At 38.2% G+C, this 25952-nt stretch overlaps 1 protein-coding gene across 2 annotated transcripts in view; it reads right to left on the minus strand.

Moving 5' to 3' along the window:
* The window catches only part of TRHDE (thyrotropin releasing hormone degrading enzyme), a 205178-nt gene that overhangs the window by 59311 nt on the left and 119915 nt on the right, over positions 1 to 25952 (minus strand). For both annotated transcript variants that reach the window (XM_027661969.1, XM_027661961.1), the window contains 2 exons: positions 14588 to 14653; positions 12206 to 12393 (listed from right to left, as the gene is read on the minus strand). In XM_027661969.1, coding sequence (XP_027517770.1) covers positions 12206 to 12393; positions 14588 to 14653 — 254 coding nt within the window. The remainder of the gene's footprint in view (positions 1 to 12205; positions 12394 to 14587; positions 14654 to 25952) is intronic.

The following is a 25952-nucleotide window of genomic DNA, read 5'->3' on the forward strand; positions in this document are numbered from 1 at the left end:
GCTGAGAACAGTGTTGGTAACGCAGGGAAATTTTAGCTATTGCTGAGCAGTGCCTACACAGCATCAAGGCCATTTCTGCCTCTCATCCCATCCTACCGGCAAGGAGTCTTGGGGTGCACAAGAAGTTGGGAAGGGGCACAGCTGGGACAACTGACCCTAACGGACCCAAGAAATATTCCATACTATATGATATCATGCTCAGTATGTAAAGCCGGGGGAAGAAGGAGGAAGTGGGGACATTTGGAGTGACCGCATTTGTCTTCCCAAGTAACTGTTATGTATGATGGAGCCTGGCTTTTCTGGGGATGGCTGAATAACCGCCTACCCATGGAAAGTGGTGAGTAAATTCCCTGTTTTGCTTTGCTTGTGCACACAGGTTTTGCTTTCTCTATTAAGCAGTCTTTATCTCAAGGCATGGGTTTTCTCACTTTTACTCTTCCAGTTCTCTTCTCCCATTCCCATGGGGGAAGTGAGCAAGTGGCTGCATGGGGCTTAGTTGCTGATTGGGGCTGCACCACAATATAAGTCAAAAGAAAGCCTTTGTTTTCAGTGAATTTTGAATGTTAACATAGTGAAGGTTCGAAGATAATTTACTATTAACAGAAAACCTGAAAATGTATTCAACTAATGTACAAAATTATGAGCTTTGTTGTAGTGATATCTGGAAGCATTTATTCCTAGGCTGAGATAAGGTGGTCATGGGAAACAAGTGAAAGTTGTTGAACAGCAGAACAGCTTTCAAGCTTCCTACTACAGAAAGAGATTATACATGAAGCAGAACTCAGCAGGATACAATTTTGTAAGCTACACTTTCTAGAGAGATTGTGTTGGGAAAGATAATTTAAAAGCATCACAGAGATTTTCCCAGGTTATTATATAGTATAGTACATCATTCAGTAAGAAGTAATTCAGGTTTCGGGGAAGCTCGTGTGAATATTACAGGAAATCACATACTTTTATTAAGTGTGATTCTACAGATTGTTAGTTCTGTTTAATGGATAAGAAGCTGACAATATATTCATATTGTGAATATCATTCTCACAAGACTGAAGAACACAGAGATTTCATTAGATTTAATACGTGCCAGTAAAGCGATTGTAGGCTTTGCCCAGAGGCATAACACAACAGAATATGATGTTATTCCCTCTCTCATAAGTATTACACCTCCTACACTGAGACAGGGTGTCAAGGGATTCCTTGTACTCTGTCAGCATGGAAGATGGCACATAGGAAGGGGAGATTTCATTAACTTTGTAGCTAAGACAAATACAAGATGAAAAATGGATCAGGAAGAACAACATCAAGTAACTGAGATCCACTAAACACAGCTTGAGGTATACACTGGTCATCTGCATATGCTCAGTGTGATCTTAATTCCTGCATTCAGAGTAAGAACAAGAAGTTTAGTACAAACAACGAGAAACAGGTGAATAACACTGGTAAGGTAACTGATTAAGTTGGATTCCCTACAAGGGGGATGAAAGAGCACACAACAGCAGACTTTTTTATCAAGTTACATATCACAGTTAGCCAACTTGAATTCAGAAAGGACAGTACGTAGTAACTGGAAAAGGCCTGCTGGTATCTGAATCAGACAGGACTTTCATGAGTCCTGCAGACAGAGAATTTCTGACTGCAGCACTGTATGCAGTGCTGAAACGAAACAGTGGGGCACAGTAAGTGTGACACACAGGACATTAATTGTAGGATGCATATCAAAGGTTTGCTGGACTTAAGCAAAATGAGGAAAGGAAATAGTGCTAACATTGGGATCCTGGGGCTACAGTGGTACTGTTCTCACCCAAGACTAACAGATAGGGGTCCTAAGACTAACAGATGGGTCAACAATAAAAAGGTAAGCTAAGGAAAAAAAAAGGGACAGAGAAGTTAACAACACTGACTACATGACTAACCAGAAAAAGATAGTAAGAAAAAGGTTGTGGAAGTCCTTACTCTAAGATCATTCTGCACTATGCTGGGCAGAGGAGTTTCTTGCCCCTTTACAAAACTTTGGTGGACTTTGATGGGGTCTGTGAATTAAGGACAGTGTTCCAGTATAATCTTTAAGGAGTTGCATCTGCCTGTAATACAGACGGTAATTTTTTTCATCCAGGGGTCCAGACATAATTAACTTAGTGTGCAACATAATACACAGTATTGTGTAAGCAGATAACAAAATTCCAAATGAGGTACATGTTACTTAAAAATTAGCAGTCTTCGTGTTACCTTCTATACCAAATACTGTCAAAACCTAACTGAGCTTTTCGTATCAATTCTGCTCTTCTTTCTCACTAATGCCTCACCTATGGAGGAATTCAATATTTTAGTCAGACCAATCTACCAACCAAAACAACCCAATGGGGTCAGATCTTGATAGGTGCTGCCAGGCAGAGAATGGCTTCACCACCTGATAGATCTGAATGGGCTCCACATCTGAGGTGTCAGTTTTTTAAGAGTATTTCAAGTTTTTAATAGAAGTGAACTTAACAGATGTCTCATGGATGAACAGAAATCGATTTACAGAGCAGTCTTGCCTCTTAACTACTTGGAGATTTTCAAAGGCTCTGATTGGATGCGCAGTTGAATACAGCTAATATACATTTCAGAGGGAAGCAAAACTCTGGGTTTTGAGAGGTATTTGGAATTGTGAGACTATTATATTTTAAATACAAATTATACTTAGCTGCACACATGGATGAAACTATAGTACTAATAGTACTTTATAGTTTGGATAAATATTTAACATCGCATAAAAATGACTAGGAAACATATTTTAGTCTTGAGAGTGAGTTCTGTCTCAATATAGCTGCTAATTTTATGTATTTGTCTATTATGTATGCTTTCATTTAGAAACCCATATTAAAAAAGGCAATCATATTGGTATACTCTAAATGAAGGGCTGATAGCTGCTTCTAAGAACAACGTCTAGGATCCTTCAGGTTTTCTCCTGTATAAGAATATAAATACAAAGATACAGAGGGCAAAGTATTTTCAATGTCAGCATTTCAATACAGAGGCATGTATTTCAATACAATCATTGACACTACAATTCCTTTGTGGTCATAACAGTGATTAACATGGTTAACAGCAATGTATTAAAGATGCAGATTTTTTGGTTTTCCTTCACTCTGACATAGTCCTAATTCCTTCTTTACAAGAATCTTTGGAATAATTTTTGACAATAAGTAAATCCTAGAGCTGACAAAAGGAAAAAGGGGGGAAAATTACATTCTCCAAGAGTCTTATGCCAAATATAATGCTTTTACCAATGTAATGACAACACAAATTCCTAAACATAAGAAAAGGATTCAGTGCTGTAACAGCAGTCCTAGCATGAAAGAGTTCAAGTGTGGCTCTGGACTGCAAGTCTGCCTCAAGATGACAGCCTACACAGTCTGCTAGAAAACAGCTGTATGCCTTTGGCATCCTATCTAACTTTGATCTGGTTGCCTTTTTAATGGTAGACACAAAGTAATTTAAATGAGTAAATTTAAATTAAATTACCCAGTTTGAAAAGAAAAAAATGCATTGTCTGATAATATAATATAATATAATATAATATAATATAATTATAATTATCTGGTTACCAAACCTTCTATAAAGTTCTGTGTAATATTAGCTTAATATTTCATCCAAAAATAAATTATAAAGCAGGTGGTTATAGATATTATGAAGCTCTCTAAAATTGACTCATTTCAGTGCCAGTGCTAGCTGCGTACCTTACTAAATCTAGAAAAATGCTGTGGGCAAAGAACAAATACTACAAATTCTTTGTCAGTACATGCTGTCTCCTTCCTGCCTAACACTACCTTTTTTAGAGCAAAACACAAACCGCTTCATTTTTTGAAATTGACAAACAAGTCCTGAACAAGTGCTGAATCAAAGATGGATACAAAGAAGCTGGGTTTAAGCAGTTTTAACTGTCTATACCAACAGCTGCCTCTTTACCCTGCACTAACAGCTCTTAATCTCTCCAGCATCCTCTGTTCTGTCTTGCACCAGTGCAAAATATCCTTGCAGAATTGCACATATGGTGCTGATCATGCAAACCCCATCTCTGTGTTGTCCTTCACCCATTAGCATAGACCCTTGACTAGAGTGCAGGTGTGAGATTTCTCTGAATGAACAGAAGGATGCGTTATGGGCTGAGAAGGGACTGCCCTAGCAGGAATAAGAGTAGCATTTTAGCTATGCTTACAATCCTCCAATATGTTCTCAGAGACTTTGTACTAAGCATTTTTCAGCATATTCCAACACTCAGTTCTGATTTTTCCTCTGAATAATGTAGTTTTAAGCAAAATCAAAATACAATTCCTATGATTGTTTCTCTTTCCTCAGTAAACTTCCCTAAGAGTCCCCCACCAAAGTATCTTCTCCATAAAATCTAAAATTCTACTATTGAGTTTGAAGGCTCACACAAAGACGTAAGGAAAAGAAACCCATTATCAGCAACTTAAAAAAGTAGAAGGAAGAAAACATAAAAAACAGAGCATGTTAGAAGCTTTATCCTCTGATCAATGGAGAACTCACATCTCTGACTTCTAAAAGGCCATTTATCCACCCTCATCCCTCCTATAAAACTTGGCTCTGTCTGGGCTTTCCCCAATCTGCTCCTTACCTCACTAAAGCCCCCACCTTAAACATCATTTCCCTCGTACTCCATATTTGCCTGTTCCAGTTATACAACTTTAATGCTCCAAATTCCAGCTCATGTCTGCATCCTGCCATGCAGCGTTCCCTCTCTTACCCCCTGCTTGTTAAGCAGCTCCCCACCAGCACTGCTGCCCTTATTCTCCTCTTCATCTCCCCACTTCACTCTACATTATAACACAGTTCTGCCCTCAAGTACATGCTTCTTCTCTCAGCATGGAATTGATTTAATTACTGTGAGTTAATTAACTAGTTTGGGTATCTAGGAATTCCTGAGAGTTAGTATTAGCAAATAAGATGAGAAAAGTGACACATTTTGGAGTGATAATAAAATGCAGTAGCAGCTTTTCCCTGTCAGCCTAGCTTCCGTCAGGATACCAGTGCTGCCACTGCACAGGAAGCAATGACACAATACACCAATTTTGTCTTCTTTAGCATTCTGCAAATTCTAACACTAAAAGTTGCCCACATACTACATGCCAGAGCATCCTGGAAGTTTCCCAGTGAGAGAAGTTTCTTGCAAATAGAAGCTGTGAAATAGTTTTGGAAATAAAGCGCTAAATTAGAATTGGCATTTCTGAGATCTTTGCAAGCAGCAAAATCATAATCTTGCTGGAGACACCAGCACAGATATGTACAGGAACAGATTTTAAAAGCACTTCCTATTCTGATTTAAAAAAATATGCAACAATCAGAAAAGCTTCTAGAAAATGAAAAGGCAACACAAAAAATAGTACTTTCTAGTGGCTTTTACATTAAAAGAATCATATTTCAACAAGCAGAGCACAGCACAAGGGCTTGGCTGGTAAACACCAGCACCCAACAGCAAAGGCACTCTTCTGGCACGTGCTGAGGCAGGCAGGCTTCCTCCAGGTCACTCACAGAGGCAGCCCATGGGCCCACTCCTTTGGAGGAGTAGCACTCTGCACAGCACGGTCCTCTCTCACGCTGCTGGGGTTAAGGACTGTTCCAATACCCATCAAAGGACAAGATCAATTGGTGTCACAGACCTGGCCTTTGCTCCAGTGCACATGTAAAGAGAAGGAGAGCCCCACGCTTTTCTTCTGCAAGAAAAAGTATTTTCAAGTCCCTGCTTGACTAGCTAAAAAAAATGGTTAAATCAGTATCTGGCAGTGTTCACACACAGTTCTGTGATCCACTAAGGACTCTTGATTTTTTCATTGATTTCTGTTAATTCCATTTCCTCTGTGTCTAATACACCACACCTTCCTTTCCTGGAGCCTGTTCCCTTCATCATTATTACAGCTGATATAGAGGCACTGAGGTCAGTCCAAATGAACTAGGGTACCACAACTACTCCCTAGGTAGTAACACAAAAGTTGTTTCTGGTACAAATGCTGACACAAGCATAATGTTTCAGGTATAGCAAAGATGAAAGAAAACACTTAGAGGACATGAGAAAATGGAAGATTAGAGGATACTTCCCAGAGACAGGGAGGTAAATGAGCACTTCTTTTTCTATTTATATTGTTAGTCCTCTTTCCTCAGTTTATGGAATAATATTTGTCCATATTATGGTCCTTTTTTATTACATAATTAATGCTACATATGCTACATTAATCCACAATTGCTCTAAGAACATCTCATAGATACTAATCAGCATTCCCCTTGTGCTCCTAACATTTTGTTTTGTGTTTAACCAGCTCCTTAGCTGACAAGTGGACAGAGTAAGTTCCCCATCACTGCTCAAGTGACAACATCCTACAACTGAATAAGAATACACATGGTGATATCCAAAGACAGCTATGCTTTTACTATGCAAATAATTATCAGTAAAGGCGAAAAGTACAGCCCTTTTTCTGCAAAGCCTGAATAAATAAATGAACTTTGTGTAGGAATTCAGAAGAGACCTGAATGGAAATAAATTCTGAAGTTCATCATTCATCTTGAGGTGGAGTGACTGCTGAGCAGCTCTGTCATCCATTGTAAAGCCTTTCAGCTGTCATAATTACTACACAGTGTTAGCCCCATGAGCCTGTACAGCTCTAGTTTTGATGGTCATGTTCCTGGCTTGCACTATTCGACTGAATTTTCCCTGGTTCCAGTACACGGAGAAAGGCACAGAGGATTACTACACCACAGCACACATGAATATCCTGTTCATATCCCAATTTGTACATCTTCCTTTTTTCTCTTTCCTCACAGCTAGCTGTGTTCAACACCCAGCAAGACACTTCCCTTTAGGATATTATCACGAACAAGCAAAGATTAGCTATGAAAACTGCATGCATGATAAGAACACTGTATAAATGAATATTATCCCAGCAACATTAACTTAATTATTTTGGTAACATTAGAAAGGTTATTTCTCCACTTTTGAAGATACAAACTCTATATATTTTTAAAAGGCAAAACATACAAGCAGAAAGCTTTGGTCTGCTCTTCAATTGAGTATATAAAAGGTTTATGGATTTCATCAAAACTGGTTAGTTTATTGCCTAGACCACAGATTATTTTTCATAAAATTTCTTGTCATATCTGTGAGCCATTCTTGTAATGATGGATGAGACTAGTGCCTCAAAATCATCATTTTCTGTCAGCAGGGAAACCCAGTGAACCCTGTCAGATGTAATATCACCTTCTCCCCTGTAGCCTTAGAATGTAAGGGCATAATCCATTCTCACAGAGGTATACAGGAGTCCAGGACCAAACCTACACTTAAACAAAGGATTTTTATATGGGGGTAGAATATGAATTATACAGGTATTATAGGAGTTTTAAAGTTTTGCTTGGATAAGTTGAAATTTCTACTGAAGCATTGTACCAACCATACGCTTTGACATTCAAATGAAGGCTGGTGATTTTGGCCATTCTAAGGAATGACATTTCTAGAAACAGTGCCTGTCACTGTTAGTTTTATTTTCTCATAAAATGAGAACTACGGATGTGACCATGTAAGTGTCAAGCAAAATCTGTGTTCAGTTTGCAAAGAAGTGAAATTGTATACCTTCTATAATTTCAGGTCAAATATTAGAGTTTAGCATGCCCTACAGTTGATTCTATGTACAGATTTAAATCACAGTTTATATATGTATGGCTGTTGAAACACATTTTTTGCAGGTATAAAGACATGGAGCCCAAATATACATGAGACTGGAAAATCAACTATATGAAATCATTCTCTTCTGTAGAAGAATTAAAGATACTTACAATAATAGACTAGGCATCAACCACTGCCAAAGGTATCAACAACTTTTACCATTTATCACTTAAAAAATCTGCTTGCCGTTTCTGTACTCCTCTATATGGTTTCAGAGAGAAAAATTACATATGCAGCTTCACTTTAATTTTTAACAGTTAATTGCTGCATAAATACACAGTATAAAGAAAAGCACAGACATTTTATAAAACTAGAATGGTTCTGAAATACTTGGTTGACTATTTACATTTCTTATGCAGTAGATACATCGGAAAGACCTACTCTAAAGTAACTCTTTCTACAGTAAGGCAAAGTTAAATTTGCCTAGAGAGTATCTGAACCAGAAATTTAAACTCCTCATCATTTTGAAGGCAATAGAATTGACATTTATTGCTTTGCCATACCAAACTACAGCCCCACCTCTGGATAACTAAAGACTATATGGCAGATAGATGCTTTAAGAGCCTTCCCTGGAGCCTTCCAGTGCAAACTGTATTGTCTGTTTAGATGATAAACTCCTGGAAAAGCCTGGACCTGTACATTTTTCTGTGTTTTGTGCAGCTCTACTCTTTATGGTGTTTAAAATGATCATCAAAATTTATCCATAGTTAAACTACCCTAAGGAAGCCAATGTTGCCTGCCCTGCAAGACCATGACCTCAAATGTGGCATAAACAATATTTGCTCCTCATTATTTATAGTGCCTACTATGGCTCCCTAGGAAGCCACACATATAACACCTAAATTCATAGGTCATTCAGGGGAAATAAGTACCAACTTTATTGGACTGTGAATGAGGTCACTGATACGTAACACCTCCAAAGATTGCACGTTGATGAGATAGATAGATAGATAGATAGATAGATCTCATCATCAAACATCAGCAAACCCAGTAGTGCTTAATGTCCCTAAATGTGCTCTTTCCATTCCAGTTACCACTCTTCTTGGTGTACCTGTAGAAAAGCTGTATCATGTCATACAAAGCTCAGCTCTTTCAATGTTAAAAACCAAGGTAGAGTAATGCATCATGAATTATCAAATGGCCACAGAGTAATGTGATTTTCCCTGTCTACTGCTTTCACAGTAACTGAAGCAATAGTGACTTCTCCAGTAGGGGGAAAAAAAACATATCACACAAAAAACCCCCTGAAAAATATCTAGGTCATTGCTGGCTAAAAGATTAAGTTTATTTTCAGTATGTCAGTCTTGCTTTTTACTTAATATGTTGATATGAAAGGACATTAATGACACAGAGCCATTGCACATATCTAGCCACATGTTCCTGTGGGCAGTGCACGAACAAATTGCATGGTCAGTTTTATAACACTCCAGGCACCGATTTATAACTAAGTCATAAGACTTTATTGTAAGTTGATGGATGTTTTTTGAAAGGTGAATGGCATAGGTAAGTTTCACCTTTTGCTAAATGTATATGGTTCCTGTTCTTTTGTATTTATACTTACATAATATGACTTTCAAATAACTTCAACTGGGAAGCGGCAAATTAACTTTGTCTTCTAACTGGCTGGAGTAAACAATTCATCTATAAAGCTTTCCTTGGGCAAAGGCCTTCTCATTTGTGGTTAAAAGGACGTGGAAGCACAGAAAAAAAACAAATCCAAAGCAGGAAAAGAAGGGCAAAGAGACTTGCCAAAGGAGATACACATATGTACTGTACTGCCTGTTAGGACACTAAATTCCTGGCAGAGCTCGTGTTGGTATCTGTCTTTGTGCTTTCTATAGCACTAAATCTTATTTCCAATATTTAGAAATAATAATTGTGATAAAATCTGTGGACAAAATCTCCTAAGAAACCCAGCAGAACTGGCCCTGCTGGTGTAGAATAATACTGTTCCACATATCGCAAGATACAGTTTAAATTATGAATTAATGTCATGTATGAAAATAAAACTAAATCTAATTCTCACTTGTACTGGGTTAGCATGGCAAGGTTTTGGTAGCAGGAGCGTTACAGGGGTGGCTTCTGTGAGAAGCTGCCAGAAGCTTCCCCCATGTTCAACAGAGTCAGTGCCAGCCAGCTCCAAGATTAACCCAGTGCTGGCCAAGGTCAAGCACATAAGTGACAGTGGAGTGCCTCTGGGGTAACATGGGGAAAATACTGCTGAGAAAGAGTAGTTGAAGAAAAGAGAATATGTGAGAGGAACAGTCTTGCAGACATTGAGGTCAGTGGAGAAGGAGTGGGGGAGGTCCTCCAGGTGCCAGAGCAGAGGTTCCCCTACAGTCCATGGTGCAGACCATGGTGAGACAGCTGTGCCCCTGCAACCCATGGAGGTCTACAGTGGAGAAGAGATCCACCTGCATCCTGTAGGATATCCCACACTGGAGCAGGTGGGTGCCCAAAGGAGATTGTGACCTCATGGGAAGCTCAGGATGGAGTAGGCTCCTGGTAGGACCTGTGGCCCCCCTGGAGAAAGGACGCCGCACTGGACCAGGTTTGCTGACAGGACTTGTGACTCCACAGGGGATCCATGCTGCAGTAGTGTGATCCTGAAGGACTGCATCCTGTGAGAGGAATCCATGCTGGATCAGTTTGTGAAGAACTGCAGCTCATGGGAATGCTTCATTTTGGAGAAGTTCATGGAGGACTGCCTCCCATGACAGGGACCCCATGCTGAAGCAGGGGAAGAGTGTCACAAGCCCTCCACTTGAGGAGGAAGGAGCAGCAGAGACAATGAGTGATGAACTGACTGCAGGCCCCATTGCCGTTACCCTGCACTTCTGGGGTAAGGAGGTAGAGAAAATCAGAAGTGAAGTTAAGTCTGGAAAGAGGAAGGGTTGGGGGGAAGGTATTTTAAGATTTCATTTGTATTTATATGGTACCCTTCTCTGATTTGATTGGCAATAATTTTACTTTTTTTTCCCCCAAGTCAAGTCTGTTTTGCCTGTAACAATAACTGGTGAGTGATCTCTCCCTGTGCTTATCTCGATCCACGAGTCTTTCTCAGCTCAGCTGAGAAGGGAGTGATAGAGCGGCTTTGGTGGGCACTTGGCATCCAGCCAGGTCAACCCACCACATCACTCCTGATATCATTTACACACCCAGTAGTCTTTACACATGAAATACAGCAGAAGTTATTTCAATCAATACTGAATACCTAGAAAATCTATTTAAGAAAGTCTGTGCAATACTTAAAAGGTTTAACATATCTGTTTTAGTCAATCAAAAAACTAATAATCTCTGTTCTTCTGAGTAGTAAAATTCACATTACATTACGCATATATACACTTGGACAAAAGAAATTCTCAGGTGAATAAGGGAGAATCTCTCTCCTGCTGCACTGAACAGTGAGTCATGAACACTTCCAACGCTCCACCTTCAGTTGTTTTATCTCTTTTTCAAAAAGGAAATCATTTCAGCCCAGAACTTAAACAGATGTTTAATACCCTCTTAGTTTGCTCCAATACAGCCAGAAAAACAACTGTTTATTCTGTGTCATGTTTGAGTTCCATAATATTCATGTTCTAGAAAAGGACAATGAACTTCTAAACACTTTCCAATAAATGTAACTATGATTTTAGGCCTTCCTCAACAGGAATATTCTACAAGCTCCAGACACGTCAACCAAAATTTCATGTTAAATTTTAATAATTTAAATCTACTGGACAAACAGAGTATTTCGGGTTGACAGTGTGTCCTCTTTCCCACCAACATGAACAGGTCAACACAGAAACTTCAAAGGCTATCTTGCAATTCTCTATCATAAGCTCTATATTCTCGGCCTTAAAATACAATGCCAAAACTGCTTTAAACAATGAGGATTCTCCAGGATCAGCCAGGAATGTCAGCTTGTCTCTGGAATGAGGGAAGTGTGTGGAGTCAGCTGGGAGCAGGAAAAAACCAATATAAGTGGAAAAAGGGTAGAGGCAGAGATGCTGATTTCAGCCAGTTTTACAGTTCCCATAGGACCAGTTCAGCTGGCTTCAAAAATGAAACCACTAGAACGCCCTGCCCTGTACAGAGGTCCAGTTCAGCTCCTGACTGTTTCCCAAGTCAAGCAAAGTATGTATCTGACACGCATTTATGTCTGCCTAATCAATGTATTAGCATGGAGAGGTCCACTCCAAACAATTTCTTAAAAAGAAGTATCAGACCTTACAACCACATTCCAAATTACTTCATGGAGTGTGACAAAATCAAAAGAAAAGGAGAGGAAACAGATGCGTGATGAAAGACGCTGTCACAGAGAACTGTCAGGATGCAAATGGGAAATTTTTTTCAATTCTTTTAACTAGCCTCAACTTTACAGTTCAAACAGAAGGGTCACCACATGCTATTGATACCAAGCAAAGCTCAGATTTCTAAAGGGCCATCTTCACATAAAGCACTTACTTAAACTATTACAGATTCTTGAAAGATATTGAGAAATATAAGTACCTGTTGTCTCCACGAGAAGGATCCTTGGGTTTAGCATCACTGTCATAAACAAAACGCTCTTGGGAGATGACTATGATGTTGTCTGTAGTTTCATTTCCCAAGACAGTGATAACAGGATAACCCATCTGTAGTGTCCATTGATCCATTACTTCTTGGATATTTACCGATTTTCCAACCCTTTTTAAAGCCTTGAAGGAAAAAGAAATGTTTCAATACATTGAAGCAGTATCATCACCCAACACGTAAAATTTTTATTTTTTTTTTTGGTCCTGGAGATCATAACTAGTTTTGGAGGTTGAAATAACCATCACATGTGTGTGCAGACTCACAGGCACGTTTACACCCAATACACACACTACATAACTGAACCAAAAGTCTCTGTACTTCTTAAAAATAAATGTTGAGTAATCTTAACAGAGAGGAAAGTGACAGTCAGAAAAACATGTTTCCCACATCACTCAGGCACCTGCTTTACAGGATTTTAACAACAGTCACAGAAATACTGGGTGGCTGTCTCCAAAATATATTCTTGACCAGTTAAGGTTAAAAAAGTGTTAGTTGATCTAGGGCACCTCCAACAAGGCACATTTGAAGGGCTCTAAATTAACAGAGCTCCTCTGCTCTGAAAATCAAATGACTAGTTATTTGAAAATATTGTCCCTTATGTCCAAAGTGAGGCTATGTATTCCGAGATAACCCCTGCTGCTTTATAAACTGCACCTGTCATAACACATGGAGGATTAATGTGTTCATATTTGATTCCATATGTCAATAAAAATGCTGTTTCAGCTGAAATACAAAGAGATACTACCAAGTCTCATGGGAAATGAGACTTGGCATGAGGAGAATGACAGGTATCATTTGTTCTTCAGTGACGGAAATGTTCCTAGCTGTCAAACACAGTCCGAGATCACAGACCGAGCAACCTCTGATGAATACAAGCAGAAGATGTCTTCAGAACTGAAGCCGCAATTGGAACAAAGTGGCTGACAACAAAAGCATTTACAGTTGAGGCAAACAGAATTAGCTGTAACAATAGATATGAGCATACAATATAGCCATAGTGGTTACAGACCAAAATACAGTCTCATTTTTGTTCTACTTTATTAGCTGTGTGTTCTGCGGTTCTCTCAAGACTACATACATCCCTCTGACCTTCCATCACCCAGAACTGCCACAAAGGCTTTAACAGAGAAAAGCACCAGGTGAGAAGCAAGAAAGACTTTTGCAGTGGCATTCAGCTTCAGATTAAGACACACATTTAAAAGCCTGACTGTATATTACATGCTTCAACTCATTAGCAGCCAGTACAGACATAGGACTTGGTTCAGTTGCCCACATGTATGTCGTTAATGTCATTTGACCTTTACCTGCCACTTCAGAAGAACACACATTTCTCCATATATCATATAAATCTATTAGACACACCTTAATGTCTTGAACATCCTACTGCATCTATTCTGGCCCTAGCTGCCTATATTTGAGCAACTATCTCAAGTCCCTAGTCAACAGTCAGAAGTCAGGCTCTTTATAAAATAATCATATAATGGCTAGTCAACTGAATTGCTCTCTATGCTGTGCTGACTATATTGACTAGATTTCTGGGACTCCAGCTGTTCCTATTCACCAAGTATCAAACAACATGTCCTAAAATACTCAACACATTCTTTCAGAACTGGTGTACCTATAATGGACATGCTTATATCATGTGGCAGCTGGAAGTCAGACAGGATAAACTAAGGTAAACACTATTAGAAGTCTATGAATGGGCAACTTAAGACTCACTCAGAACAACTGGAGCTTGGACACCTAGCTTACCTGCTTGTCTAGATAAATGCAGATGTCTTGACCTCCAGCTGAAATCTAGCTTTGATGTCGATAGTTACAACTAGATTGCCATGTTCTGTATGGCTTGGGCTGGTACTTATGCCAAAACTCTCTGACTGTACCAGCTCAGATTAGCCATGTAGGGAAGAAATTCAGGCATGCTTGGCTCACTTTATGAAACTTATACCCTTTCCTTATAAATCCCCAGACCAGGCTCTAGAAACACAAGCCAAGTCTTTTGCAGCGTATGGGCCTCAGCATGCTGCCAATGAAGTCAATGACAGCAGATTCTATGAAGTGTCTTTCACTACACATCAGTGACACAGCACATGCAAAAAATATATTCTAACATAACAAAGAATAGAAATGCTGAAAAAAACCCATATTTTAATATTTCTACTAGGCTAACTCAGATGGAATTTCTTGGAATCAATTTTTGTATTTATTCTGGGGTTTGAAGATCTCAATATGCACTATTCACTTCTAACCTCACCAAGAAAAATAGCACAGTAAATTCCTGCTTATCCCTTAGTGCAGTAGATTAAAGCATTTTACCTTTGACAATGTGTTCCAGAGATCATTTCTGGCTGCATTGCCATACTTGTGAATGGTTAAATAGTCCTACAGAAATAAAATAAAATACAAAGCAGTATTACTATACACAAGCCAAACAACTAGAGCTGTGAATTACTGCTATTAGAAGTAAAATCCCATCAATGTTTGCATTTGTTAGAAATCTAGAAATATACAATATGTTCATCCTAAGCGAATAAATAAACAGTTTCTTAAGCTAGTTTGCAATGCAAAAATTGTTGCTAAAAATTTCATTTACAATATTCAATGTTCTTTTGTGTGTAGGTCAATCTATAAACTAAATATTTTGAATATATATTTAAGATAGATGTCTAATCTTAGAAGGGATTCCTAGGTAATTCTCAGCAATGAAAGGAAAAGCTGCTGAAACCCAGTTCCAATTGCCGTTTTAGCAGGTCATTTTGCATCTAGTGTCAAAAATTTACTCACTCAGATGACTGTTGGATTCATTACAAAAGATTTAACTGAAAACAGCCTATCTATCTGAACTACAAACTCCTATCTAGGGAGATCCTGGCCCTTCAATGTCAAAATACACCATACTGGCAACTGGGGCTGTAACAGGTTATCGCAGACTCACCATGACAAGGAGCAGTGGAGGACAGCTGACAGGAACCCAACTCAGTGATTGAGCACAGGTACCTACATGTGTGTTTTCACTCCATACATGACAGAATCTGAGGAGGGTATAAACTGAATGCTTGCACTTAATTCCACCACAGTTTCAATAACTGAGGGTCCATTCTTCTCCCATAACAACCAGAAAGATAATTCCTGATAAGCTTCCATCATATTAAAGTAACTTTCCAAATTAATAGTTTAAGCATATGACCAGCTTAGGTCTAGGTCTTTCAGACATAAAACACTTCCTATATTAAATGACTTCTCAAGAGACAACACTGTTTTTTCCCGCTATCCTATGTCCCTAGACAACAGCTCATTTAGTTACAGTAGTGAAATTTAGCAGTGATTATTTGAATAACATACATTTCAAGCATTTTGATTGGAAGAATTAAGTGCAGAAACACATCAGAGGTTGTAAATCAATTGGTTCTCCTGCATTTGAATTTCTACCATCTTCATTTTACAAGCCCTAGAAGACAAACCCTAATTTACAGCACAATAATAAAACTGGGACAAATCTGCTGACTGTGTTATCTGTGCTTTGTGTGAAGTAAGATATTTTGGGAATAATTAGTATTTGGAAAACAAATTTTCTGATACACAAATTGTAGCACCTGTGACAGATTCAGCTTTTGTCAGCCAACTAATAGTAAGACAAGCAGCAACTCCCATTTAATCACAAACTAGGAAGGCTAAATGAGAACACTGACTCTGTAAATGCAGTGCTGAGCCTTAACAATGTCATGAGACTAACTCGGAAAAAAGACAGTATTATATAGTCTGCATCTATAGCACTCGGTGCTTCCATTTTGTCTAAAAATACAGAATCACTTAAGGCACAGTGAAATATTTAATAACTTCCAAAGCTAAAGAAGTTGAATTGCAAATTAGAAAGCTAAAATAGGAATAAACAAAAGTGGGACAAGGTAAATAAATAACAACAAATATACAATCCACATTCTAAGCAGTACAGGAAAATGCTGCATATATTGTTCCTTCTGAGAGATGCTTTCAGAATTGTTACAGAGCAAAATAAAATGGGTGGAACACTTGAGGACTCCATGCTTACCAATCTACCATTGGACATTTTATTTGATTTTTGCATTTTGCTTTCAGGAAGACTGCAAAGAGACTAAATAATTCTGCCCTTTTCTTTTGGGTTTTGTTTAGTTCGGGTTTTTTTCCTCCCAATACACAGATTGGGAGGTTTAAATGTGGCTTGTCAGTCAGTTAAAAATGTATTATCCTCCAATCTAACATGTTTATCTCACAAAGGAAAACAAAAGGAATCTTAACCTTTACAGTGAAATAAGAAAATACAATGAGAAACACAACATCCAAGTACAGTCCTGGTACCATACAGGTAATCTCCAATTTTTTCATTATTTTATGAAAATTTCATCAAGACCTTAAATATAGCATCAAACTAGGACTGCTATCAAAAGCATACTACACAAAAACCAGTCCTAAGTGACACAGGCTTTCAGTAGTAAATCTACAATGCAATAACAAATCTTAGTGCACTTTCTACAGGCACAAGAGCAAAAGGCTTCTGAAGCAGGGCCCATGAAATATCCTCATATATCCTGTTTTCAACAATAACCAGTAGCAGGCACCTGGAAAGGGTATAAAACTGGAAAAGCATACAGCGGTACCCCCTCAAGAATGCTCTTCCATCATCCAGTACTTCATGGCAGAAGAAGTCCTGAGCAAATTAGTATCCTTGTATTTAATAGTTATCTTCTGTGAATTTGGCTGGTTGCCTTCTGAACCTATATAAGTGCTTAGCATTTGCAACATCTTACAAAAAAGCATTTCCCACTTTGGTGATCTGTTGTGTCAAGGTTCCTCTTTCAAACACCTGCCCGTCTGCTGGTTTTATCTGTTGCTTCCTAGTTCTGTCACTAAAAGACATAGTGCATTACTGTTCCCTACTTCACTCACCACAAGCCATCCATGCTTTTACAGATCTGTATTGAATGTGTCTCCCTCAGAGAGCTTGGTTTTACACTGAACACTGCCAGATCCAACCACCTCCAGCTCTGCTGTAAAGTTCCACTTTGTCACTACCTCCCCAGCTGCTGTCTCCAAAGATAGCTAGGGTCTCTATGATCCAGCCTGAACTTTCATTACCAGACTATCAACCTCTCTTGAAGTATCTTCCATGGACAGCACTCAACTTAAAAAAGAAGATAAAAGGCTTACATGTATCAGCATCCAATACATGTCAGAAAGTAGTAAAACAGGAGCCAAAGATGTGTACACACCCCGCTTGTCTGTTCTAAGGATAGAACAAGCAGGAATATAATGCATTTTGCCTCCTGGAGACCCATATCTAAGCCTTAAGTAGCTTGCAGAGATGCAGAATATATGCTCTCATTCACAGTAATTCTCCAGGGCAGGAGTATTAACCACCTCTTTGCCCGTACATTCAATAGAAAAACCAAAGCAAACAGAAGAGAGATGCAATCCACAGAACAGAAAAGGGGAATGACATTGAAAACACAGCTGTCTGAATCTCAGCTGCGCTTAGCACAGCTCCAAAGGAGACAAAGTGACTTAAAGCTACTTATTTATAAACACATACGCCCAAAACCATCTGGCTGCAAGGCTGCTTCCCATCATAAACTTGCAAGTCTATCACCTACAAAAGCTATTCCATCAACTGGAGTATGCTGGAGCATGAAGACACACATTAGCCATTTTCCTTTCAGCTATAACCCTACAGTATGGGTAAGCACAAAAGATGGTATGAAAATCTTAACAATTCAAGATTCAAGAGTGCTCTTCTACAACTCTTCCTTTCTCCTTCACTGTAATGCTGCCCCTAAATTTCTTTTTTGTCATGGGGAAAGTAGAAAGACCCTAGTGCAGCGCCACTCAACACGAAAATTAATCAAACACACACACAAAAATGATCATTTGGGTTCACATTTTCAGTAAGCATCCACTTGTAATATTCTTCCTAACTTCCTGGCATTAAAATATGAAGCCACTCTTTTGCCAAAACAAGTACTGGAATATGATCCATTCACCTCTATCAATAAAAAAATTTAATCAGACAGTGCGGTTTTCTGACATGTGTTTTAGCAATTTCTAACATCAAACAAACAAGCAAATAAATATCCTGAATTTGAGGATATGAAAACGAAGTCCATTTACTGCACAACCAAAATATAAGTTCTTTTAAGAAATCCCAAAAGATTTAGATTGTAGTATAATATGTCAAAGAATAATCTTAATACCCCCACAAAAAAATTAAAAGGTTCAATGCTTTTAAAATTATTACTTGAAATCTGAAGCAGATAGCTTGAACAGTCATACAAATATAGTCAAAAGTGCTAAAGAATTTTGAAAGATGTTTTAAGTAATGCTGTATTGATTAAGCTTGCAGGCCTTTTATTGTATTAGATTTTTTTAAGAAAAGGAGATTAAAAAGTCTTTCATATGTTTGCAATATTAATTTGCAATATTAGCTAGGAACTGAGCCTCTTCGTTTCAAAAAACTGAACCTCCCCACCATCCAAATATGATAATGCTCACAACTAATAAAAGGTAGTGACTGAAAAATGCCAAGAGGTTAAACAGCTGTAAAGGGGGAACAAGTCTCCAAATATGCATCTTACTTTCAGAGGAGAATTTAGATCTATAACCAGGAACTGAAACATCAATTCTAGGACCAAACTCCTTTCTCAGTTAATCTGCATAAAGTTGATTGGCTGGTTGAAGGAACAGCTCCTGTCCTGACTTTCATGAGTGGTGTTGAGATCTGCAACAGATGGGCATTGAATAACTTAATTTTTCTCCAAAGGTAACTGGGAAATCCCACTATCTATATAAGTGAGGAAAAAGTAGTAAGCTATTTTGGTCTCAAATTCTTGTGGTTATGTTCCTCCTTTCTCAGGACGCAGGAAACAGCAGACTTGCCTCTACCTCCCTTTAGTATATTTCATTTCTACTCCTCGGTACACATCTTCCTCCCTTCAGCCTACAATGTGTTCTTGTTGAATGGTTTTATACATGACTGCTGTATATCACTGAAGATTTAAAGCTACAAATAAAAACATTTAGTTCAGGTGGAAACCAGGCTCTAAGGTTCCCGGTATCAAATCCAGTATGTTTGTTTTCCTAGAAATTTGTATACCTAAGCCACCACACACTGACAGATGCTGACTCACTGACTATAACATGCCACCTTTTTCCTCCCTTCCTTCACACTACTAACATCAAAGCTGCTATTGCATATTACCTTGACATTGCCTAACATTCAAATAAAAAAGTTTGGGCAAGGGTCAGAGGGAGGAAGATACTGCATATGTTTGCAAAGGTGAGTGACAAACAAGGAAGAGTGAGAATCAATGGTAAAGTGCTACCAGCAAGCTACAAAGCAGTGAATATTCCCATAAGAGAGGAAGACTACTGAATAGAAAAGCTAAAATAGTCAACTATGTTTAACAGTATTTTTCAGCTGTACAACAGACTAACCCTTGAGAAACTGCCTTAAGGAAGAGATCACCTTCCTGGCTGGGCAGTCAGGCAAGCAGTAGAGTAGGTAATATAAATAAAGAGTAGGCAAATTCACCTTATTGGTCATGGCAAACATTGTGTAAGGCAAATTAAATGGGGGTTAACTCTATTTGTGTCAAGAATTAATTTGTACCAGTGAGTCAAGCTGCAGAGCTACCTCCAAACTGAAAAAAACACTTGTGATCAGACCACTCATCAAAGCACTGCTGCAATGCCAGCTAAGAAAAACCTTGGAAACAGATTTTTCCAGGTCAAGTAAGCCAAACAAGTGCTTCACTTTCTACATAGTTTTAGTAAAAGTGCCCAAAACTGCTTCCAGGCAGTCTTGTAAAAACTGCCCACCTACAGAATACACTAAAGTCATAGAATATACTTCTGCCAGAGTTCTACCAGAGTATCAAAAATGTTAATATTCTTCCTATACTTCTACTATTGCATTGAAATGTGTTCCTACTACAAAAAATTAAGTTATTCAGAAGCTAAGAATTTAACTAACTAGAAGAGCATTTCAACCTACAATAACAAAAAACAGTATCAAAATGATATTGAAACAGCAAGCACACAAGGAGTATAAAGTCACGCCTGCACATAGTAAGCACAATTATGTAGATAGTCCTTACCTAGTACTAAAATTATCACATCTGTTTTCTATACAGACACAGCATCACATACACTCCTGTATCTTCCTAGAGCTACAGTTTGATGATATTTCAGTGGTACAGCCAGATTAAGTACCTTCCACAACCTCTGATGCTCCTTGGCCCTATCCCCCTGTTTGTGATGCTACTTTGCAAACTAGATCTCTGAAGTGGTCTGTATAGGAAGTAAAGTTAACATTCTGCACTCAGGGCACTTTTCCTTCCTTTACCAAGGAGGACTACAAACTCTTCCTCTGGTATAAATGAAGTGGTGCTGGGTGGTCATGCATGGATGGGAACGAGCAGCTGGAGGTAGCAATGAGGAAAACAGAATGGTGGTTTCCTAAGCCAGTGTCCAGTCCAAGTATGGGCCAAGTATTATGGAGAGACTAGACAGAAACATACACAGTGGTGATTTCAGAAGACAACTAAGAGAAAGATATCAACGTATCACATTTAAGGGAAACAAAAATTTTATTTTGAAGTGCATTTTTCTAAAAGTGATGCACAAATGTTCTTTTCAAATGTTTAAGTAATGGTTGATGGTGCTGTTTCTCATCAATAAGCTAATTTTCACCATGAATTAGTTAACTGTCATTAAAACTCATGTGGATGCTGCATTCAGAATTGAAGTATACTAAACCCAGAAACTTCAAGTCACCATGAAACACTATCATGAATCAAAGAAAGAGAAATTACATTTAACTTCTGTTTTGAAAGTGCCCACATGGGGCCACAATGATGTTTAACCAATCCAATTACAATTCCTACCTTCTTCTGCTTTGAATGAACTTTTGTGTAACCCTGTTTAAAATGTCCCCTATCAGGAACTTCTTAGCTAACTTCTAGTTCAAACTCACAAATAGGTAAAAAGAACTTAAAAAAAAGCCTGAGAGGCGTAAAACATACTTCAGAGTTGTCATGCAAGAGTTCACTTCATCTGTGTTTTGCCTTCTCTTGGGGCTACTATCTCAGTCGATACTCAAAATCCTAGAGAAGGAATTCAGTGGAATCCTATCACTGCACACCAGCTGAAATTCCAGCCCTTCATTTTCAAAAAGTATATTTAGACTTTTTTCACACACAACAGTGATATAATGCTTACAATCAGCAGCAACTGGAAAATATCCACTGTCAACATGTCATATCTGCAATTAAATCATTATATCCAAACAGCAAACTAAAACTACTAATCAGGAAGAGTGAACCTGGAACCACACATGGAAATAAATCTTAATTTTCTCTGGAGCCAGTGATGCTGAATGGGCCACATAATTATAGTATTTTACTTTGTCCTTTTTCCTTTGTAATTCATGATACTTTAATTTGCTATAAAAATAATAAGATCAGCAGAATTAAAATTTCTGGCATTATATGGGTGAACGAGATTTTTAACATTGATTGCATTGGGAGAAGAAATAGGGAAATGTTGAGAGTATCTCATCCATGGTATTGGAAGTATAGTATTCATTTAGAGGATCCAGAGAAGACCTGTGCCCTGTTCCATCCGCAGTGAGAAACTAGTAAGAGAAAGGAGGCAAGAGCCATCATTAAATCAACGCGATTGTTTTCTTTGCTCTAGCCAATTCTTGTTGATAAGAGACCAGTACTGTAAATCAGAAGTAAGCCAACTAAATCAACATGGCTCTGTCATTTTAATTCCAAGAAAAGAAAACTTCAAATGACTGTAAGGAACTCAATTTTGCAACTAATAATCCTCTGCAGAGCAAATCAGTGAAACCAATCTGAATAGGATAACTATAACAGATTCAAAATTTGTATTCAGGCAAATTTCCAGCTACTCTGCTTTGCTGAGAATCTTTATTAAAATATCAGACATATTAAATTGAGAGGTTTATTTCCCTTGTATAATTCAGCTTCACCTTATAGCTACTAACATGAAGAGAGAGGAGGTTCCATTTTGAAACATAGTAACAGCGGTTGAAGTCTGGTGGCAAAGCAGTTTGCAAGTGAAGTCTAAAGAGAACAATGAGAAGGACTGAAGAGTCAGTGCATAGCAGAGTCTGATGGTATCTGCTGTGCAGTGAGACACCTGCTAGTATGTTAAGTTTGGCTTTAAAGAAAAATGTATTTGTTGTATTATTTGGTAATAGTACTAAACTACTGAGCTAAGGACAAATCTTACAGAAATAAAGCACCCTCTGAAATTAAACTGCATATATTTGACTGAATTTGTAAATTCATTTTAGTTCTGCCTTGTTTGGCTGTATAATACACTTCAAACTAAAACCACACATTGCTTAATAAATATAGTCTTAGTGCACACAAAAAAATGATGGAATGTTTTCCAGAGACATTTGGATGGCACCTGCTAATTGTGATAGTTTGGCTGCTCATTTCTCTACATTAACTTGAACTATGCCCAGGTATTGCTAACCAGGCAAAAAATCTCTGTTGTACTTTTCTGTAATATTTTTCTCTATAGAAGTCGCAGTCTTGGAAAGAAATTAATGCTACTTACTATTAAAAGGTCACCATAAATCCACTGAGAAAACTTTTTGTAGTATGATTTGCATGTCACTGTGTCTAGATCTTAATGACTTGCAACATTTGTACAGTAACAGAGCATAACAAATAGAGAAGCGGAAAGAGCAAAGCTCTGACTTTGCTTATAAGTTATTTGTTGTTGGTATCAAATGAGTAAATGTTTCTCATGGTGCAAACACCTTCATACAATACAGTCCCTAGAGTTGCACTTTTTTTTTTTCCATTTTGTAAAATGAAGACACCTTAAAAATCATTAGCCCTTACATCTTGCTATACGCTACTGTGTCTACCTAGCTACATTAACTGAGCTTTAAATGTATATAGAGAAAGGAAAAGGAAGAGGAAGGGGAAGAGGAGAAGGGAGGAGGAGGAAGGGAAAGAGAAGAAAAAGGAGGAGGAGGAAGTTTTCTCAACAACGTTTTGTCCAGCAGGGATTCAGCTGTTTTTCTGAATGTCCTCTACTAGGCTAAACTGAAGTAGGTTTATTTCATTTCTGATGTGTATTATGTGTTAACTGGGAGTTCAATCCTGCAATACTTGTGCTGAAAATACCCACTGACTTCTGAAGAGCTAATGGAAATTTTGATTGCATAAGAGTGGCAGTATTGCAGACAAAATGTGTTACTTCCAGTGACCTATGAAGTCCACTGAGCTCATAGCAACAGCGGCAAGGTTGGCACTGAGCTCCTATCAGGAAAACAGTATAATTTTATTCCAAAAGAAAACCTTTTCTTTAATAGCTGCTCAGCCTGCTGACATCTGAAGATTCATACCTATCATTCTTATACTTAATAATTCCTACAATAAGAATTAAGGAGAAAATAGTCGTAACTGAATTTCACATGCAACAATATAGAAGCTCACTGGAGGCACATCAAGTGAATACCTATATAGTATCTGTAATATGACTGATTCTAACATTGCCATAAAGGGCAATCATGTTCTAAGAAAACAAACTTTGTTTATATGTAGCATGTATACTAATTGTTTTTCTTTTTGTAAGAAGCTCTAGCAACACAATAATTTTATCCTAGCTGAAGAACATCATGACTTCCTCCTAATGAAGGTAACGCCATCTGTAACCTCGCCCTGAACGCGGGCGCTGGGGACACCACTAGCTTTGAGGTTCAGCAGCACCTACCATTACCACTCTTTATAACCCTCCCTGCTGGAACCTCCAATATGGCCAAAGTGTAATTTGACCTGAAATCCTACTTTCAGAAAGTCCACCTCAGATTGAATTCTTCTCCAAAATTTCAGTCAATACCAGGCAGGACTGAAAAATATTACATTTTACCCTTTTTTGTCACTGTTTCCTTTGAAAAGCTCTGCTGTCCCCATTCACTGGAGCACAGTTCTAAAGGTCAGAAGGAAAGTGATCTTGTTTCAGGAACATGATTTTTCATAGCACTGATCAATTTTAGGTAACTCAGCAGCTACACAGTCCTTCTCTCTCTGCACCAACAGCTCAAACCTGCTTAAGCTCAGAGAGAGATCCTGGCCCTGAAGCAGAAAGCAAAGAGCCCATGTCTCCCTTCTTTTGGCAATCCCTGACAGCTGGGGAAGAAAATTGCCTGCTCCAAACACAAAGCAGAGCAGAAAGAGTGGAAAGGAGTTAATGTAATCAAACAGGAATATTCTGCTAATGCACCATTTTAGAGAAAAGCTGCCTTTGCACAGCAGCTACGTTATATAGGGCAAAAACCACCAGCACTCATGATGGCTGCTCTAACTGTGAGTGCATTACATTCAGCCCTGTTGATGTTCGACTTCCAGTTAGATAATAGATAAACTGTAGAACTGTAGATAAATCAAATTTATTGGCTTCTTGCGCACCAGGTAAAAAAATACATTTCAGGAAAACACTGTGGTCTGATTTCTAGTAGAGCTGGACTCTGTGACTGAACCTGATGTGAGGTCTGTTCTGAATACCTGAAATGGTTTATAATGCTAAATACTTTAACAGAACATCTTCTTATGTTTCAAAATAGATATCCAAATTTCATGGATCTTTTTCTTTTACTCACATTTGTCTAATTTCCCCTCAAATGTACAGGCACTCTATTGTCATTGATTTGTTTAAAGCAACATTAATTGAATTATCAACATTTTCTGGAGGCCCACCTTGGTGTTTCTGTAGGTTGAGCTGCAGCCACGTTGTGTGCTCACAGTTGACAATGAAGCCAGTGGAAGCTGTGCTTTGAACACATAAATTCTTATGATCTAGAAGTACTAAGACACGTGGGAGTATTGCATACTCCACAAATGTATAAATTTTAACTTACATTTCTGTGTGCGTAGATCTCCATTTATAAAATGAGGCTAGGACCACGCCTTCCCTCCCTATGAGGTTTATGTCTTCTGTTCATTAACTATTGGTGATGCACTCTGATACCACACTGAATGACATTTAAGAAAACTGTATGTAGCAGTTAAGAACTGGGGTTACAAAACTATTGAACAGAAGGACAATTCAGCTAGGATGATCTACCTTTTGAACTGAATTAGACACTCTCCTGTGTAGAAAACACTGGCCACTTCCATAATTAAAAATCATGGCTAAGGTGCACACAGAAAAGAAAAGAATTGAAAGATAAAATTAACTTTAGCATTTCTCAATAACTGTACATTTAAATTATGCACCTTCAATCATGTTTTTCCTTTAAGCAGTAGTATTTTGCTATACTCACAGTATACTCAAATACTCTCAGAGATAGAGGAAGAACTTCCATTTTTGGAGTGATATCCAAGTCTGGTTCTTAGTATGTTAGACATCTTTAATACTTTTAAAAGAAAAAAATATTGTGACACTGCAACTCATAGAAATTTCTTACACAAGAGACCGACCTACTGTCTTTTAGTGACCTATGTAAGTCAAGGTGGAAAAAGCTACAGGAATTCAGTCCATAACAGTGAATTCCTTTAACAAATGTTAACTAAAATCAAGAGTGATGTAAATTAGAAACATAAGAAATGCTGAGGGTCCAGAAAAGGCAAAAGATGTTAACAATCTTCTATGGCATGCCGTT

The sequence above is a fragment of the Corapipo altera genome, unplaced genomic scaffold (assembly GCF_003945725.1).
Source record: "Corapipo altera isolate COAL_440 unplaced genomic scaffold, ASM394572v1 1, whole genome shotgun sequence".
In the NCBI taxonomy this organism is placed as follows: Eukaryota; Metazoa; Chordata; class Aves; order Passeriformes; family Pipridae; genus Corapipo; species Corapipo altera.